This window comes from Anabrus simplex, chromosome 9 (assembly GCF_040414725.1).
Source record: "Anabrus simplex isolate iqAnaSimp1 chromosome 9, ASM4041472v1, whole genome shotgun sequence".
Classification (NCBI taxonomy): domain Eukaryota; kingdom Metazoa; phylum Arthropoda; class Insecta; order Orthoptera; family Tettigoniidae; genus Anabrus; species Anabrus simplex.
This window is the reverse complement of record NC_090273.1, coordinates 164010202-164030473: the sequence shown is the minus strand read 5'-3', so window position 1 is coordinate 164030473 and position 20272 is coordinate 164010202. Positions and strand designations below refer to the sequence as shown.

Sequence of the window (20272 nt, the reverse complement as noted above, 5' to 3'; positions counted from 1 at the left end):
GTAGGCGATCCTCAGTCCTACCCTTCCGGCTATATTGCTTAAGTTGTTGAGTTGTGTCTTTGCATCTTCTTCTGTCTCACTTACTATAACTATGTCGTCCGCAAAGATGTTGAGTTTTATTCTCATTGCAGAGTAGTTTATTAGATGAAAACCATTTCACTGCAGTCTTAAGAGCTTTTTGTGACATCTTTTGCAGATTTAATACATCCTGATGCATGTTGATTAGTGTTGTGTCATCTGCATATGATACAACTGATTGTGACACAACATTTTGTGGTAGGCCATTAACAGCAACATTAAAGAGAAATGGGCCAAGTACAGATCATTGTGGAATGCCTGTCATAACATCTTTCAATGTGGAATGTCTATTTCTAATTGCAACAAACTGGCAATCTGTTATTAAATATATCTTAATTACATCCAAAGTGGGATTATTTATGCCATAATACTGAAGTTTTCCCAACAAAATGTCATGATCTATAGTCAAACGCTTTACTCAAATCACATAAAACCAGAGAAACCATTTTCCTAATTTTAAAGGCTGTTATAGTTTCAAAAAGCCAATCTTTAAACACTTTAAACGCTAGTGGTTCACAAATCAGATGTATTGTTTGTTTAATAATGTAATTGGACAACCAACAACAGTCCAAACTTTTAGAATTAGATAATTTTGAGGCCATCTTTATGATTTCATTTGGCGTAATGTCAACCCATGGGAAAGTATGTCCCCCTAATTGATGTGGACCATGCTCAATGATTGCAGATGTACCTGTTAGATTAACTTTATCACCAATTTCTTTCACTGTGTTCAACAGGTAATTGGTATCACAATATGCCTAATAATAGAGAGTTTTGTTTCTACAGGTTCATTGATTTTACTGATATGATAAGAACCTTACCTATTCTCCGGACCACCTTTTGAGCAGACTAAAGCGGAAGTGACGTCATTGTCTCGTCACACTCGCCGTGGTTGCCAAATGACCCAGCGCGCGATTCAAAGTTGTACTCCACCACTATAATACAGCACAGCTCACGGATTGAACCTCGAATGAATTTAAAATAATTAATACATTAACGTATGCGTGTTAGAATCCCATGCAGTTTTTTAACGGCTTACAACTTTAAATAATTAATTTACTGAATTCAATTTTAAATGTGAAAACCTACAATCTGTTTTCCAGTCAATGGCCGGGTCAGGGATGGAATAAATGAAGCCCCATCTTGCGGCGAGGACAGGAATTGAGCCGGCTGCCGAAGCCTGTTTCACTCCTCTGGGGCAATGATTAATGACTGACAGATGAAATTAAATGATACTGGAGAGTGATGCTGGAATGAAAGATGACAGGGAAAACCGGAGTACCCGGAGAAAAACCTGTCCCGCCTCCGTTTTGTCCAGCACAAATCTCACATGGAGTGACCGGGATTTGAACTACGGAACCCAGCGTTGAGAGGCCGACGCGCTGCCACCTGAGCCACGGAGGCTTTCACAATTTTAATATACTAACTACAATTTCACAGTACAATTTCAATAAATTAGCTATTACAAATATATTTTTATAAAAATATTATTTTTCTTCTTCTTAATCTGCTTACCCTCCAGGGTTGGCTTTTCCCTCGGACCCAGCGAGGGATCTCACCTCTACCGCCTCAAGGACAGTGTTCTGGAGTTTCAAACTTTGGGTCGGGGATACAACTGGGGAGAATGACCAGTACCTCGCCCAGGCGTCCTCTCCTGCTTTGCTGAACAGGGGCCTGGTGGAGAGATGGGAAGATTGGATGGGACAGACAAGGAAGAGGGAAGGAAGCGGCCGTGGTCTTAAGTGAGGTACCATCCCGGCATTTGCCTGGAGGAGAAGTGGAAAACCACGGAAAGCCACTTCGAGGATGGCTGAGGTGGGAATCGAACCCACCTCTACTCAGTTGACCTCCTGAGGCTGGGTGGACCCCGTTACAGCCCTCGTACTATTTTTCAAATTTCGTGGCAGAGCCGGGAATTGAACCCGGACCTCCGGGGGTGGCAGCTAATCACGCTAACCATTACACCACAGAGGCGGACTATAAAAGTATTATGACACATTATTATTATTATTATTATTATTATTATTATTATTATTATTATTATTATCAATATACAGTGTATATATACATACAATATTTTATTATTTATTATTCACTATTATTATCTAAATATATGGCCTGATTTCTGATTGAAATGAGTTGCTACTCACGAGCGATTTATGAAAAAGGGAGAGAAGTGAGGATTATATATGGGCCTACTCGTACTGGAATTAACTTGGAACTGACTGATGAAGTTGGGGATTCAGGCAAAAACCTGTCCCACCTCCGCTTTGTCCAGTACAATTTCAATAAATTAGTTATTACAAATATATTTTTATAAAAATATTATTACATATTATTATTATTATCATCATGCAGGAGGTTTCAGCGTTAGCTTACCTTGTGCCGCAGTAATTAATCTGTGTCACTATCGAGTGGCTGCACACCCAAGTCAGATTCAGAACCGGGGTCAGCACACGAGGTAAACTAATCCCGCCGTCAATACTATTCGCTCGGAAATGCTTATAAACAGACAGAATCATATTTCTCTCGCCGGAAGTAAAAACCTTGCGTTTCTTCTTCAACTGATAACAGTCTGGTGAATTTTTATTCGGATCCATCGCACAATAATATCCAATGACGAGTAAGAAGAAACCTACAAACGTACAAGAGACTACAAGAATTATGAATTAGCACACAATACGCACATGCACTGTTTTTGTACAAGCGAAGCACACGTGTTCAGGACATCCGCTGAGTGAGTAAGTATGGCAGCTCCGCATTGACTGCACAATTGCCAAAACTCGCTCTGAGTAGCGCACCCCTCTTGCCCCCTCACCTAGCGTGTGACAACACCGAAGGCGCTGCCCCTGTCGCCCGCGCCATCCCCTGGTCTATACACTCACTTCCGCTTTAGTCTGCTTAAAAGGTGGTCCGGAGAATAGTCTGTCTACCTTGCACATTAATACTATTCCCCAATACAGTCTTAAAAGAACCTAACCTGTATATACTACCATAAGTATTAATAGCATTCCTCGACTCTAGCACGACAAACCGACCTATATCGGTTACTTTATCTAGTTTTTTACAGGAATGGGAGCAGTTACACATTCTAAATCTTGAACTGCATTGCAAACTCTATTATACTATTTACAACATACCTTTTTCCCAAATTATTTAGGTGCAGACCATGCCAGGTATAAACTCTTCTTCCCAAATTACTTATATCTACGTTTTACATTCTTGAAGTACCTACATATTTTCAAAAGTTCTTCATTACCTTGCTTACCTCCTTGTTAACACAACACCATGCCAGAAGATCAAGTCTGTGAAGAACAGAAAATACCACAACATTGGTGTGATGTAACTCCTGTAGTCTTAATCTGAGGGAAGAGATCATTCCTCTTGCATTATTTCTTCGCACATCGTTAGTCTCTGCTAGATAAACAGCAAGCTCCGTAGCTCCTAGATGTTCACAGTATTTCTGACTTTCCGAGGTTATATCATTAAATGTTGCACCAGGCTTAACCACAGCAGAAACATTATGTTTACTATTTCCAATTAGTTCTGTAGCTATAATCCTCCCCTGATTATTGGCAGATTTCCATGAGGTTCTGCAACTTGATTTTACAAGATTCATGTTGGACTTGTTATGCTCGTGGGGAATGAAGAGTTGGAACCAGTCTCCAAAACGACTGGGATTTTGAATGCACTAGACAGATCTGAAGGTGACGCAGTATGGTTGAGAGGCAAAGCATCTGATACAGCAGTGAGGACGGTGCATCAAATACCGAAACCAGCGATAGCCACATGGAAGATTGGGAGTAAATTGTTTACTTATATTTCACAACAATGCAATCATTTTTGGCAAGTGTACTGTTTTAATTTTAATATTCAAATTAATGACAATTAACATAATAAGTTCATTTTTGTTGTGAATAAATTACGGGTTTGAATTTGGACTATTTTAATTATTTTGATGTACACTGCCTGACAAAAAACAGTTAAGCACCCAGAAGGAATGGTTGAAAGTGAATGAAACTACAAGACCATGTGCCTTTATTGAACTAATTACAATACGGGATAAAAGAGACAAGACCACTGGCAGTTACAAGTGAAATGTGGGCGCCAGGTCAGTAGGGTGTCGCACCCTCCCCTGCCGCAATATGGTTTGAAATGGTGTCAAATGCCTTTGGATCCTCTCCTGAGGCAAGGTCTCCACAGTTGTTGCAGCTGTTCCTCCAGATCCCGCAGGATGGTAGTGGGATGGAGTCTCCTTCCAATGTCATCCCACACGTGATCTTGCATCTTGAGTGTGCTCATCACCGAGACTCTTTCATATATTAATATTCACAGAACTGTTAGTTCTAATACTGCTAATCATCAATACTGTAATTCAATTGTAAAGGGAACTGGTAAATGTTGATCCCGTAGTTTATCACCAAACCTATTTGAGTGGTGTTAGCCGTATGCAAGTCATTGGACGCCGCTGTAAATAACCACCAGCTGACGGAGAACTGCTAGATGTTGTTTCAACATCAATCAAAGTAATAAAATGAGATGCTCTCACGGTGCTTGTTAAATCATGCTGAAATGTTGTTGGAATTGTTAGGACGGCACATGAAGATGTGGTTACTTAGAACCTAGTTATTTTCAAATTTACTCATAATTTCATCCCAGTTTTTAATGTCAATTTGTATATATTTGTTTCGTGTCAACTGTGTGCATGTACATTTGTTTAGTTATTAGATGTTTTACATTAAGGCTGAAGGTGGCCAGCCCCGGCTGAAACTAGTCCCTAATGAATGTAATTTAGAACATTGCATATTATAGTATTGAAAGGTGGACCATCACGACACACGTGTTCAATGATGGACAGGTCCGGGGATTTTGCTGGCCACGGCAGGACCTCAACATGCTCTAGGCAGTCCATAGACAGATGTGCTGTGTATGTACAGCAAACCCTCGTTAATTCGAAGTAGCTGGGACGAAAAATCGGACTTCAAATTACGTGATTTCGAATTAACCGCCAACACGTACTTCGGAAATGCCAACCCTTGCGGCGTCACATTATACTGTAAGATCCGTTACTGCATGCAATTAACCTTGATTCACAGTTTAAAACTCTCAAATGCCATGGAAAAAATGATTTCCAAAAATGTATCCAACAAGGTGCATTTACAGTGTTCAAATAATGCACTTGGATAACTCACCGGCAAACATAACCTCACGCAATAAAATCAAAAGAAGAAAACTCGATTGTAGGACGAGGAGAAATCTATACTGGCTCCCCTGTGCAAGTGCTTTATTTATTGGATTATTGTACAGTATGCATTTTAGATGCCTTGTGCTTGCACGGAATGTACCCGATGCCCTTAAAGCATCGCGGCTTATCGAACTTTCCTATGACGAAGGGAGAAGGTCTCTCGCTTCCGTCCACATTACAATAACAGTACAGTCAAGTACAGTGACTATACTTGTACGATTTCCCGCCATGACACTTCTAAGATCCATTAATGCATGCAATCGCCTTGATTCTCAGTTTCAACTTTTCAAATGCAATGGAAAATACTTTTTCAGAAATTTATCAAACAAGGTGCATTTACATTATTCAAATAATGCACTTGTATAAAACAATGACAAACATAACCTCACGGAATGAAAGAAAGAAAAACACGATTCAAAGACGAGGAAAAGTTATGCTGGCTCCCCTGTGCAATGCAGTACATTTCCCGGCTGGCAATTCTCTCCTTTAAAACAGTAAGTCCATATGGCCTCAGCATTTAAAAAAATAAAACAAACAAACAATGCAGTTTCATCGGCATTGACAATGTTGTTTGGTGCGTACGAATTGATTGTAGGCTATCAACTGTGGCGTTCCCTAAAACGCCCAATACAAAATAATTACAATTCCGCTCGAACATAACAGATAGGAAGCACACTGTCGACACGCCGAAGTAGGTGAAAGTGCGCAAAGTTACCCCTTCATGTTCCGGAAGACGCGTTCTGTCATGACGCGGAGAAATTTTGAATTTAACTTACTCTGTAAAATACTATTTTTTTTTTCAAAATGTAAAGGCAGTTTCGAATTAAAAGTCTGAATTTTGGTAACGGGACCGACATTGTTCTTCGAATTATGAATTATCCATATTTCGAATGAAATGATTTAAATAACAAGCAAAACCGTACCTCATGTTTCCGGGAACGAGAGCTGCTTCGAACTAGGCACGATCTTGAATTAACCGATTTTGAATTATCGAGGTTCTACTGTATGTGCATTATCTTGTTGGAACGCTGTCCCAGTGTGCTGTGCCATAAGGCGTAGAACATGCAGACGCAGAATGACTGTGACGTATTGCTGTGCAGTCAAAGTCTGCCGAAGCACTATTAAAGGTGACCTAAACGGATATCCTATGGCTCCGCACACCATGATGCCAGGGATTACGCCTGTGTGTCTTTTCACATCGGAGGTTATGGAGAAGCGGGACTCATCACTGAACGTAATAATAATAATAATAATAATAATAATAATAATAATAATAATAATAATAATAATAATAATAATAATAATAATAATAATAATAATAATAATAATAATCGTATGGCCTCAGCTACCGTGTGCAGACATTTCAATTTGACGCCATCTGGCTGTCTGCTCGTCAATTTCGACATTCCGTTTTACTCTAGGGCCCCACTAGATGGCAGACCGAGTAAACCGAAACTCTCTTGGGCGTCTATGGCTGAGATTTAATGAATTTTGTCGGGTAAACACCAAAATCACTGAACATGATGCAATGCCAGTCGTCCTCTGTCCATGCGTCCCGGGCAAGGCACCACTCCAAATGCAGGCACTGGCAACCGACGCATGGGGCAGTGGGATCCCAATCCGGTGGATGCGAGTCATCGAGACACTGTGCGGGAACTCACAGGATGTTGTAGAGTCTCCAGTACACGTTCGCGGATAGCGGGTGCCGAAGTTATGGGATCCCGCAATGCTTGGCGCACCATACGACATGAAGGTCCTCCCTCGAGGTGGTGTTTAACTGTCTAACTCACAGCCGTTGACTGGTAACAACTTATTAAAGAAAACAGGACGGTGCTATTACGAATGCACTCTGGTGGGCGTCTTACACATTACAGATCCTTGTAAATCTAATCATTTACTAACACATCAATTATATGCATGTACACCAAAATGGGATAATACTGGACCACTCTTTCTGGGTGAGTATTAGGTGCAACGAAAACTGGTATCAAATACAATTTAGTTATAAATTAATTTTTGGAGTATTAAAAAAACATTTTTGCGTAATAGTCGCACCCTACCATTTTTTGAAAAGTTTGGTATAAAAAGTACGACGACTATGTGGTGAAATATGATAGGTAATGTTATTCTACAACGAGTTCCACCAGTTTATCAGCTCCTCGTTCTTACCAGAAAACAGTTTTTATCATTCTCCTCAAAAGATGATTTCAGATGCTTTCTGTATCACCAGTTTTACTGACAGCTCTGGCCATCTTCTTCAGTTCCTGTTTCCAGTTTTCTCTGCTTCCAATAGTGTTCCCATCTTTCCTCCTCTCTTCTCTATACCCTCCTTTACTGTATCCATCCACCTGTTTTGAGGCTTTCCTTGTGGTCTCTTGTGTTGCTTTCTTAGAAATTCTGCCTTATCCTGTTCGCATTATGTGCCCATACTATTTCAGCTTGTCGTATAGTTCTGAAATACCAATCCTTTTTCTAATCTCTATCCTTTCTTGTCTTCCCTACACAGATTTAAGTGGGAGACTCCCGATTTTTCATCGTTCTTCCCGATCGCCGGGACCAATCCTCCAATTTTCAGAGCAGTTTCAGTACTTTTTGTATTATTTTAAACTCCCATGCATTTCCTTGTTCTATCGTTCTATGGCTGGTCGATAGTAGTTCTAATACACTATGTGATCAAAAGTATCCGGACATCCCCAAAAACATACGTTTTTCATCTTAGGTGCATTGTGCTGCCACCTACTGCCAGGTACTCCATAGCAGCAACCTCAGTAGTCATTAGACATCGTGAGAGAGCAGAATGGGGCGCTCCGCGGAACTCACGGACTTCGAACGTGGTCAGGTGATTGGGTGTCACTTGTGTCAGAAGTCTGTACGCGAGATTTCCACACTCCTAAACATCCCTAGGTCCACTGTTTCTGATGTGATAGTGAAGTGGAAACATAAAGGGATATGTACAGCACAAAAGCGTACAGGCCGATCTCGTCTGTTGACTGACAGAGACCGCCGACAGTTGAAGAGGTTCATAAAGTGTAATAGGCAGTCATCTATCCAGACCATCACACAGAAATTCCAAACTGCATTAAGGATCCACTCTAAGTACTATGACAGGTCGGCGAGAGGTGAGAAAACTTGGATTTCATGGTCGAGCGGCTGCCCATAAGCTACACATCACACAGATCAATGCCAAACGATGCCTTGCTTGGTGTAAGGAGCGTAAACAGTGGACGACTGACAGTGGAAAAACGTTGTGTGGAGTGACAAATCACGGTACACCATGCGGCGATCCGATGGCAGGGTGTGGGTATGGCGAATGCCCAGTGAAAGTCATCTGCCAGTGTGTGTAGTGCCAACAGTAAAATTCGGAGGCGGTGGTGCTATGGTATGGTTGTGCTTTCCATGGAGGGGGCTTGCACCCCTTGTTTTGCGTGGCACTATCACAGCACAGGCCTACATAGATGTTTTAAGCACCTTCTTGCTTCCCACTGTTGAAGAGCACTTTGGGGATGGTGACTGCATCTTTCAACACAACCGAGCATCCGTTCATAATGCATGGCCCGTGGCGGAGTGGTTACACGACAATAACATCTCTGTCATGGACTGGCCTACCATTCCCCAAGCAACCTTCCAGCACCTGACTGAACGTACGCCTGCGAGAGTGGAAGCTGTCATCAAGGCTAAGGGTGGGCCAACACCATATTAAATTCCAGCATTACCGACGGAGGGCGCCACGAACTTGTACGTCATGTTCAGCCAGGTGTCCAGTTACTTTTGATCATATAGTGTAATTACAACCGGATGGCAGTACGGGGCATGGTGGCCAGTCATGTGCTCCTCTTTGGTCTATAATACAGTGAAATACTCAAAGAGCTTAATAATAGGAAGTGGAAGTCGCAAGCGAGTAACCTAACCTCAGAAGTAGCACGCCATAGATGTCTAACCGGGGCAGGACTTGCACAAGTGCTCGTGTTACATGTTGGTTGTATGTTTTGTCGCGAACTTACAAGAGAGGTATTACGAGACAGTAGTTGCACGATCAGGGAAATTTAACTAAATAAAGCACTTACCAAGATTTTCCCAAGAGAAGATCGTAGCAAGGCACGGAAACTGCTAGGCTTACAGAGGTCGAGTAGATTGAACGAGAAATAATACTTACTGACTAAAATAATAATTCACGTTCAAGTTACACATAACTTTAATGACTGAAAAATTAACTAATTAATTAAAAGATCAAGTTCAATTTCAGTTAGGCAAAATTAAAAAGAATTAAATTAATCATAGAACTTTCAAGTTCAATAAAACTAAAATCAGGGAAAGAAAATAAAATTTAAAAAATACAATCTAAGCTCACAAACCAGTCCTTTTCCCTGGAGAAATCCTCAGCGAGGATAAATTTAGAAAAACAACCTTAGAGAAATGAAAGAAAGAATGGCATTCTTAATTGAACACTTAACCTGAAACTGCGTTTTCACACAATACCGTTTCCAAGAGTGAAAAATGTTTCTTAAGAACCACTTCAACTGTAGGCCAAGATCAGTAGAATTGGAAAACTTCAGAACACAAGTTCAACATGAACGAACTTTAGGAAAGGGGTAGTTAAATCAACTATCAATGTGACCAACAGGTACAATTAGTCGCCAAGTCAAATATAATCCAGAATTAAATATTAATAGTTTACAACCACCAAGCATACGGAGAAATGGAGATGCATAACTGGATCACAACTTTTCTCAAGAGCAAAATTCAACAATCTCTCTATGGCGCACGTCAGCTGTCATCACATAACAAAGAACAGAGACGGCAAATGTCAAAATAATAGGGGCAACGCCCACACACATGTAAATGGTGCTGCCATGGCGACCGGGTCACATGACGAACCCCAACAAAATGGCTACCCACCCAGAAAAGATAAATACACAGCAGAATTAGCGATAAGAAACAATTTTCGGCTCATAATCACTTCCCTGATGGGGAGATTCAGATAATAGATTTAACACGTGCTATAACTTTACAAATAGTTACATAAAAGCCCCAACAAATTGGTAGTTAATTCACAATTTAAAACGACGAAGATTACAGTCTATTACCGGTAAAGGCTGAATTCAATTTCTTGTGCACTAAGACGATTTGGATAGTAGAATATTATAGATTCAAACAGTTCAATTAAGCCAGACGAATTTATGTAATCCACTCGGTAACCTGGAATTATCCAATTTGCTCCTCACATCGTTTGATCTCCTGGGTAAACAATAACTGGATGCTACTTACAGATTATATTAAAGGTAGTAGAAAAAGAAGGAAATGGAATGGCGATAAGGACATTGCCCCTTGACGACATAATCACCCAGGATCAATTAAAATCCACATCTATTCTTCTTTCTTCACTTAATACCAGTAAAAATCCACCAGCAATAGCAGAAGTAGCTCCGTCCTGAATTACTCTCTCAAAAAACAACAACCGTCGCCCATTGTCGTTCGTGCACGGAAAAAAGGCTGAATTCAGTTCCGTGGTTGCTGCTAGGTGGCAGTACAACCTCGACAGCATGCCTACTGAATGCTAGCGCTACAGTGGCGGACAGCGCAATTATGAGCTTGCAGCATAAAATACTTCCAGTTCAATTTCTATGAGTCGAAATAATCATGATAATTAGTTTTGATCGAAAGGTAACTTGATAAGTGTCTAAGTACACTATCATACATATCCGAAGTCCGTAACAGTCTCAATATTTGTTTTGGCCAAAATGTCAAAAAAGAAATATGATACAGTGTATAAAAGTGCTTATAGGGAAGAGTTTCCGTGTTTCAGTGAATCCAGGAAGGAATTAACAATCACATTCTCTACTATATGTGTGATTTTTCAGTTGTGCATGGCGGAAGGTGCGATATACTCAAACATGTGCAAATGAAAAAACATAAGGGGTGTGTCCAGAGTGTAGAAAGAAACCAGAAAATGAACTTTTCATGTAAAAACCAAGACATACATTCTGAGATGAATGCCGACCATACGGGGGCTTTGTTTCGCAAAATGTTTCCAGACTCTTGAAATCGCTACATGATAAGGGTGTGCTAGAACGAAAACAGCAGATATCATTACAGAAATGTGCTTGGAAGAAAGGACAAAAATTGTAGGTGAATGCATTTTCTGTTGCCACTGATGGTAGCATTTTTTTTTTTTTTTTTTTTTTTTTGCTAGTTGCTTTACGTCGCACCGACACAGATAGGTCTTATGGCGACGATGGGACGGATAAGGGCTAGGAGTGGGAAGGAAGCGGCCGTGGCCTTAATTAAGGTACAGCCCCAGCATTTGCCTGGTGTGAAAATGGGAAACCACGGAAAACCATTTTCAGGGCTGCCGACAGTGGGGTTCGAACCTACTATCTCCCGAATACTGTATGGTAGCATAAAAGCGACTTGAAAATATTTACTATTATTGTAATTTTCTAGGCCAGAAATTCAGAGTTGTCTACTCACTGTGCCTAATTTAGAAGGGGATACTACTGGAGCTAACATTGCCAATCTTTTTCTCTCAACTTTTCAGGAATTCTGCATTCCATTAAAAACTGCCTAGCTCTTGGTTCTGATAAAGCTCCAGTAATGGTAGGATTAAAGAATGGTGTGGCAGGATGTTTGAAGTTGGAAAATAGTAACAAAACATCGTAGGCTGCCCTTGTCACCGAATTAATCTTGCTGTAGAGAAGGCTGTGGCGTGCTTGCCTGTAAATGTAGAAGTAAGAGTACCTAAAGGGAGTCTGGACCACAGGGGGTCTGGACCACCTCAGCCTCTGCACCAACGCGCAGGCCCCCGTGGGGGGGGGGGACAGAGCCACGGGGCGCAAGGCCATGCAGGATATTTATGTAAAAGGCAATTATTTCTTGAAGGTTACTGTGGCATTGACCATGGGGCGGCGACTGGATTTGCTTTAAAGTGCACTTGCTGGTGAAAGGTGAACCGAGGGCTGCTATGCAAGATAGCTGCTGTATACTCTATTCGTATAGACCTAACTGGAGAGGTATCTCACTAGATCTTTAAGTGTGATAACCGTTTATATGCATTCGGCTACGAGCATTCTAAATTTTCCAATAAAAATACTAGTTTTATAAGGTGGTCAGCAGACTTCAGTTTTACAGGTCGCTACCCTTCTTAGCATAATATTCAACCAAACATTTTCGAGATATTGTCTATTTAATCCAAGAATTTTGAAGTCGGAGCACAATATACCAACTTATCGATACATTCTGTGACTGAAAACAGTGAAAACATCAAAGCACGTAAATGACGAATCGAACCGTCGACCCTTCAGGTTCTTAACATAACTTATTAGGTTCGTCAGTACTCGTGTGGCGTTACTGAAAGGGTGGTAAAATAATTGCTCCTTTTATGCTCTAAAACCAACCGTTTTTGAGATATTCTTTATTTAAACTAAGAATGTTGACAAATTCAAGTTGGAACACTTATCGATAGATTCTGAGACTGAAGAAAGTGGTAATGCTAAAGGTCCAAATGACGAATCGAACCGTTGACCCTTCCAGGTCTTTTTTTTTTTTTTTTTTTTTTTTTTTGCTAGGGGGCTTTACGTCGCACCGACACAGATAGGTCTTATGGCGACGATGGGATAGGAAAGGCTTAGGAGTTGGAAGGAAGCGGCCGTGGCCTTAATTAAGGTACAGCCCCAGCATTTGCCTGGTGTGAAAATGGGAAACCACGGAAAACCATTTTCAGGGCTGTCGATAGTGGGATTCGAACCTACTATCTCCCGGATGCAAGCTCACAGCCGCGCGCCTCTACGCGCACGGCCAACTCGCCCGGTGTTCCAGGTCTTAACACAACTTATTTTGTTAGTCAATACTCGTGTGGGGCTACTGAAATGGTGGTTAAAAAAAAAAATCGTTCATCAACCTTCAACTATAACTTCGTATTTTTTCATCAAAGTGAACCACAACTTCACCATATGCCATTGACTTTCGACTTTTATCTCATGTAAACAAATAATTACAGGTTACTTGACTATCCTTCGACATTATTTTATTCAACATAATTTTTTGAATAATACGATTTTAATCGTCTTTGTTTAATTGTAACCGCTGGTCAGTCAACATAATTTTATAGCAATCTTACCACTTGTTTTTAACAGACTGTTGTTTTATAATAGTAGCCTTCTAATGTCAATATTGCAAATACCTTCACCAATTGTAAACTCCTCACTCATTGCAATATCTTTAAAACCAACATTGTACAAGTATTTTACTATATGTTAATTTTAGTTCAGGTCTCTCCAAGGTTTTTTAAAACACTAGTTTTATTTTATTTATATGTAAATCAGGTGCCTGATTTTATTTCAAGGTTAAGGCAATGGCTGGTGATGCCTATATACAAGGCGAAACATGTACCATTTTAGTTAACATGAAAAAAAAACCTACAACCTGTTTTCCAGTCATTGACCGGGTCAGGGATGTGATGAATGAAACATATATAGGCTGTTATTACCATGGGGTCGCCACTCCCAAGGTTTTAGTTAACATATCAATGTAAATCAACAAAGACAAGACTTATTGTATAGATTAGGTAGTCAAATTAATAAATTAACTTATTGTTATTATTCCAATGCAAGATTTGTCGCAATAAAACAGTGCAGGCCTGTGCGAGGTGTAATGTTTCCGTTCACGACAGGTGTTTTGTAAATTACCATGAGTGAGTCTCAGTTCCACTGTCAGTTATGGAATCTGAAGTTACGGGTTTTGGGTACTAAATATTGTTATAATTAAAAAGAACAATGACAATTATTGCTTTTTGTGTCCTGATGATACTCATTTTTAAAGGTAAGCGCACTGTAAGTCTGTAAGGTTGATGTTCAGAATATTCTCTCTCCCTGTTTCCCAAGCAAGTGCTTAGCGGGTCATTAATGACTCGTGTTTATATATACAAGTTATCAATATCGGAAGAAAAATATAATTTGGACATAAATGGGGTAAATGGTACAAAATATGTCGATGACTGCATTAGATAACAACACTCATTTCACATGCAAACAATATTATACAGACATCATGCCTAAACAATATTGCTTTCAACTGCTACTTGTTCAGACCAAACGATCTGTGGTGTTGAAATATGGAACTAACTTCTCTGGACTACGGGGCCTTATGGAAGTTAATCTACTCACCCTGATGTAAGATATATTGATTTGATTCAACATTTTAAAGTACATTTAATTGCAAAATGAGTGCTCATCTCAGCATTACTGAAGACTTTTCACTCACCTTCTCTGTCAACCAGCTGAAGATTATTGCATTCTCATTAATATTTTGATCCCTTGTTGAAGGGATTATGGGATCTTCATCAGTGAATGTAGCTTTGTACTGTGTCAGGATGGTGAAGAGATGAATTCGAGTTAATTCAATTGTTCTATTTAAATGCTCTTTGGCTGAAACAAGAGGAAAAGTGTAGAATTAGGTATTATAATGAACAGTTTCCAGAACAAGGAATTTGTTTCAGTGCAGATAAAATAGGGGTGGCTTCACTTGTACAGCACATACAAAAATATAGAAGTGCAAGAGTGAGATTATGCTTCATATTTATGAAACAGCTGGAGAACAGCAACTTACAGTGAAAGCATATGTAGCTAGGGTGCGCACACACATTCTATTCACACGGTAAGTCTGTTTCCTATACATATTTACTGTATTTATTTATTTATTTATTTATTCATTTATTTATTTCACTCCTATTGGTTTTCTTACCTGAGCATGGAGATGCAAATACTTCTCTTCACCAAGATCATAATGAAACTTTGTAAATTCATTCCTCATCAAGACATTTTCTTGCTAATCACATCATAAATTCAAGGTACCAATTCCCACCATATTAACTGCATCACTACTTTTCATTACCACCACTTATTACAATCACATTTTTCCCAAACCTGAAACGTTGTTTCTCATCCCTTGTGTGTGTAATATGACTTCCGGCACAGATAAGAGCCCTTGCCATAGAAGGCCAGCTGGGGAAAGTTGCACAATAACAGGAAAAGGCATTGAATTCTCAAACTTCACAGGATAAATTGCATCTTGTTAGCTTCATGGAAGTTCAGTTTTGCTTGACTGGTTAGCAGTGAGGATGATTGTATTTGTATTTCACATTCCAGTCAAAAATTACAAATTTATTGTGTTGTGTTGTTGTCTGATAGCCTACTGTAGTTAAGGAAAAGAGAAAAGTTGTGAAATCACCCAGTAATGAAGAAAAAATTAAAATCCTTCAGGAAGTAGATAGGCATGCACATCTTAGGTACATACAGTTGGTACAAACGTGAAAACTCACACTTTGACTCTGAACACTACAGTGAGCAAGTGGAACAAAACTGAAAGTGCCTAATAGGAAAACAAAAATGGAAAAAGAAAATGAGGGTGCGAAGAAGAGTTTCCAGAGTCAGTAAAAATGCTTTTGAAATGCTTCTTTTTTTTTTTTTTTTTTTTGCTAGGTGCTTTACGTCGCACCGACACAGATAGGTCTTATGGCGACGATGGGATAGGAAAGGCCTAGGAGTTGGAAGGAAGCGGCCGTGGCCTTAATTAAGGTTCAGCCCCAGCATTTGCCTGGTGTGAAAATGGGAAACCACGGAAAACCATTTTCAGGGCTGCCGATAGTGGGATTCGAACCTACTATCTCCCGGATGCAAGCTCACAGCCGCGCGCCTCTACGCGCTCGGCCAACTCGCCCGGTTTGAAATGCTTCAACCAAGCACATGCTATGAACATGGAAACACAGGTCTTGCCAACCAAATGGGATCTATGAACTAACTGTTCCCAACAAATGGATGTAGCAATTTAGAAACAGGCAGGACTTAGTTTACAAACGTGTGTGAGCAGAAGCAATCACTGTTGACAAGACTGTCACAAAACAGACTCTGAAAGACATCTTCGGTGCTGACAAAATGGGACTCGACTCTTAGCCTGCTTCCTGACAGGACTCACGCATAGAAAGGTGAAACTTGCCGTGGTGGGAAATTAAGCAATGAAACTGTCCTGCAATGTTGCAACAAAAGTGGCACTCGTGATTGGAAAGTCAATAATGCCTCTATGTTCCAACAATGTTAGAAACTTACAGTGTCAATATAAAGGCAATGGCAATGCAGGGATGATATCGTCTGTATCTACACATACTTGATGCCAAAACATGGAGCAAAACCTGAAAAATATTACTGTTAATTGACCAGCGTGCTACACATTCTGTAATCATAACTAACAGCAATGTACAGATGGTTTTTCTAGCAATACACTGCACAAGTCTACTTCAACCCCTCAACCTGGCAGTTATTTACTGCGTTAAAATGAAGTACTGAAAAATGCTGGTATAAAAATGGTTGGCTAACCTCAACAGTGCTGGAAAGATAACAATCCAAGATACTATGCAAGCTCCCGAATATAATTTGTGCTACAATTAGCAACTTCTTCCACAAGACAGGATTTTGAGTGGGAAACGGAACTATTGGTAGTGTGGAGAATTACGTGGAAGTAACTGAAGAGTCTGATGAATCATCATCATCATCATCATTGACCAACTCCAGGTTCCCAGGTGTGCTATACGAGCCCCTTCCATTTTGTTTGGTCAATTAACCCTTCTTTGTTCACAATCCACTCCCAATCCTGACCCCTCTCCTCTACGTCCTTCTTCACTAAGTCTGTCCATTTTTCTCTAGGTCTGCCCACTGGTCTCTTTCCCCTTATTTCTCTTTCATACTCCTTTCTTGCAGGCCTGTTGGCACTCATTCTTTTCACATGAACAAACCAATTCAGTCTTGCCTTTTGGATCTTCTTGAGTAAGGAGTCTTCTAGTCCTACGTCCTACCTACCAACTTTACAAAACCAAAAATCAGGAGATTTTGATATGAAAATCAGGAGAAATCAGGAGATACAATTGGTCAAAACTGCTTATTCTACATGTCTTGAGCAATACAGTACTACAATATATTTATAAGACTTATTGTCTCAATGCCCGAATGTTGCTATACAAGGCTAAAAATTACACATCTCTATTCCCTCACAGGAAGTACGTGAGTTAGATCGGTCTCTGATAAGCCATACATAGTATGAACTCATGCTCCACATGTGTGAATCAGTCATGCACTTAGATGCCATTACTTAGCAAATGCATAGATTTTTTTTTTTTTTGCTAGCTGCTTTACGTTGCACCGACACAGATAGGTCTTATGGCGACGATGGGACAGGGAAGGGCTAGGAATGGGAAGGAAGTGGCCGTGGCCTTAATTAAGGTACAGCCCCAGCATTTGCCTAGTGTGAAAATGGGAAACCACGGAAAACCATCTTCAGGGCTACCAACAGTGAGGTTCGAACCCACGATCTCCCGGATGCAAGCTCACAGCCGCGCGCCTCTACGCGCACGGTTAACTCGCCCGGTAATGCATAGATTAATATATTGCATCAAGCACCCGGGCAATTATGTGAAGCGCAATACTATTTGGATCAAATAACTAGCCGATGTACCCGTACTTTGCTACGGAATTCTCAGAAAGACTGTCGTTATAGTTTTCCCAACTGAAGTCAACATAGGTCATTACAATGACGCCAGTATGAATGTCGCAATTAAAAGCAATGCTGTCATATGAAATATTCTATAAAATTAAAACAGCACATTTTCTCACTTTTAGCGAAAAGTACTACAGTGTCAATCTAACAGTTCAAAGTTTCAGAGCTAGAATGACCAGGCTGCAGACAGCCGCAAACACTCCTGTCACTCCTGTGTAATTATTCCATTTAAGTGTGCACACTGCTCATTCCAATCACTGCCTCAGAGTAGGGATCAAACAGCTGGAATACTATGATGATCCAGTGTGTTACATACCAGTAGTACCAGAAAATTTATGAACCAGAGGAATGGCATGCTAAAGAAGAGAAAGATCTAACTCTCCACTCCCCAGCTACTTCCCGCCAATATTCAGGCAGGCTGTTATACTCGATACGCAGCAGATAAATGGCAGCAGAATACACAAAGCACATCACAACAAACAATGGTCAATGTAATGTTATTGTTGATCAATTTTATGAGCTTTCTATATTGGAGGCCTTCACATTTAGTTTTCTTCCGAATCTGTGATTTTAGAGCATCTAATGTCAAGCGAATCCTCCTCCTTTCATGACAACCTCTTGTGTTATTTAAGCGATCGTTCCTTCATGACTCTTTTCTCATTCTTATAATCATCTTCACAATTTAATCACCATCACCACCAATATTATCATAGTTGGTACGGTAAAACTGAACAAGACATGAATAATTGGAAATTGTATTCTCTATAACTTTTGTTATGTAATACTGTTCAATATGACCAGTAAGATAGGTAATTAAAAATTAAATATTTGGCACCTTCCCCTAAACTACCATTTTGAACAGAGTGAATAAAATTATAGCGTAGACTGTAGTTCCTTTTCCCCGACTCACATAAAATTCTGTTCACCCATTTTCACGTACCTCGGCGCTGATATGGACTTGGCAAAAAAAATCCAAATTCATTAATATCTCTGTTATCATAGCCAAATGGTAAAAATGTGTAAGATGTAAATGATAGGAAATTTAATAATATATAAATTTAGTTATGTAGTATTTATCGATAAGGCCAATAATTTAAAGATAAAACTTTCATTGTTCCGTATTGAAAAGTATCACAGTTAAATTGAAATAATAAATATGGTAGTTCAACCTATTCAATACAAGTAAATAAGAGATGTAGAAATTACATTCTTATTTAATTAAAAGTGGAATTGTACCGGTTTCGATCCCAGTCTGGGTCATCATCAGCTGATTATAACTCGAAAAACAATGCATAAGTAAGAAAGAAGTTAACGGTCAAGTCCACACAATATCAGTTGAAGAGGCGATATAAAAATGACGGGGGTAGGCACTGTAAAAATCTTCCGAAGATTACGCATTACTTCTTTTAAGTGACTTACATTTTTCAATTATAATAAAATCAATAATAATAATAACAGTAAATATTCAGGTTCAGGAGTGTACAGGTTAACATGTTCCCAGTGTGGAATTTCATATGTTGGACAGACTGGACGAAGCTTTTTTATGAGATACAGGGAACACTTCAGTGCAGATAAGCACAATAAATATTCGGCAATGAGCACTCACATGAAAGAAACAGGTCACCGTTTTACTTCAATAACTTCAATAGAAAAGGATCTCTCAATAATCAGGAATACAAATACAGAGGTGCCAACCTTTGATGTGGATTATCAGTAATCACTCTTCTCCCCCGGGAAAAATTTTGAGTCAAATCCAAAGCATGCTCCTCACTTCTTGATAATGACACCCCTTTTGCCCTTCCCTCTAGCAATCTATCCGAAAGTATATCATATTACACAATAACATTTGCACACAATCTGTTAGTTATGTGATAAAACATTCCTAGTAGCTTGTTTCTCACGCAACAGAAGCTTTTCAGTGTAGGTTTTCTTGAAGCATCCTTCCCACTCTGATGGCATTTTCGTCTTGTGAACCATAAGCGATTCCAGTGCAGATGTACTTAATGTACACCTCACTTCTTTCTCAATCTTTCTGTCAACTGTCAGTGTATTTAACACAGCAAATACAACATTATTGAAGGACATAGTGGAGAAGGGCAGCGCTTGAGCTCCTTCATTCACAATGAATTTTACAACGCTTATGGGTAGCAAAAGGAAATCACGATCGAATAAGTATCATTGTCAACTCAGAAGCATTGAAATGAGGACGATTTAGGAGAAATGTTCAATCCTTTCGAGCCTTTTTCCATTTTTCTTTTTTCCCGTTGAAAATTATTTTTCCTGATAATGTCAGCTTTTCCGTAATAATTTTCCCTTTGACTGTAATTCCGTAATCGTGAAGTGAAATCCGTAATAATTACGGACAATCCGTAATAGTTGGCACCACTGCAAATAAAGGTAAACTCCTAAATG

At 39.8% G+C, this 20272-nt stretch overlaps 1 protein-coding gene across 1 annotated transcript in view; it reads right to left on the bottom strand.

Moving 5' to 3' along the window:
- The window catches only part of Cog8 (conserved oligomeric Golgi complex subunit 8), a 113201-nt gene that overhangs the window by 28445 nt on the left and 64484 nt on the right, over positions 1–20272 (bottom strand). The window contains exon 6 of the mRNA XM_067153831.2: positions 14579–14742. Within this exon, the coding sequence (XP_067009932.2) occupies positions 14579–14742 (164 nt within the window). The remainder of the gene's footprint in view (positions 1–14578; positions 14743–20272) is intronic.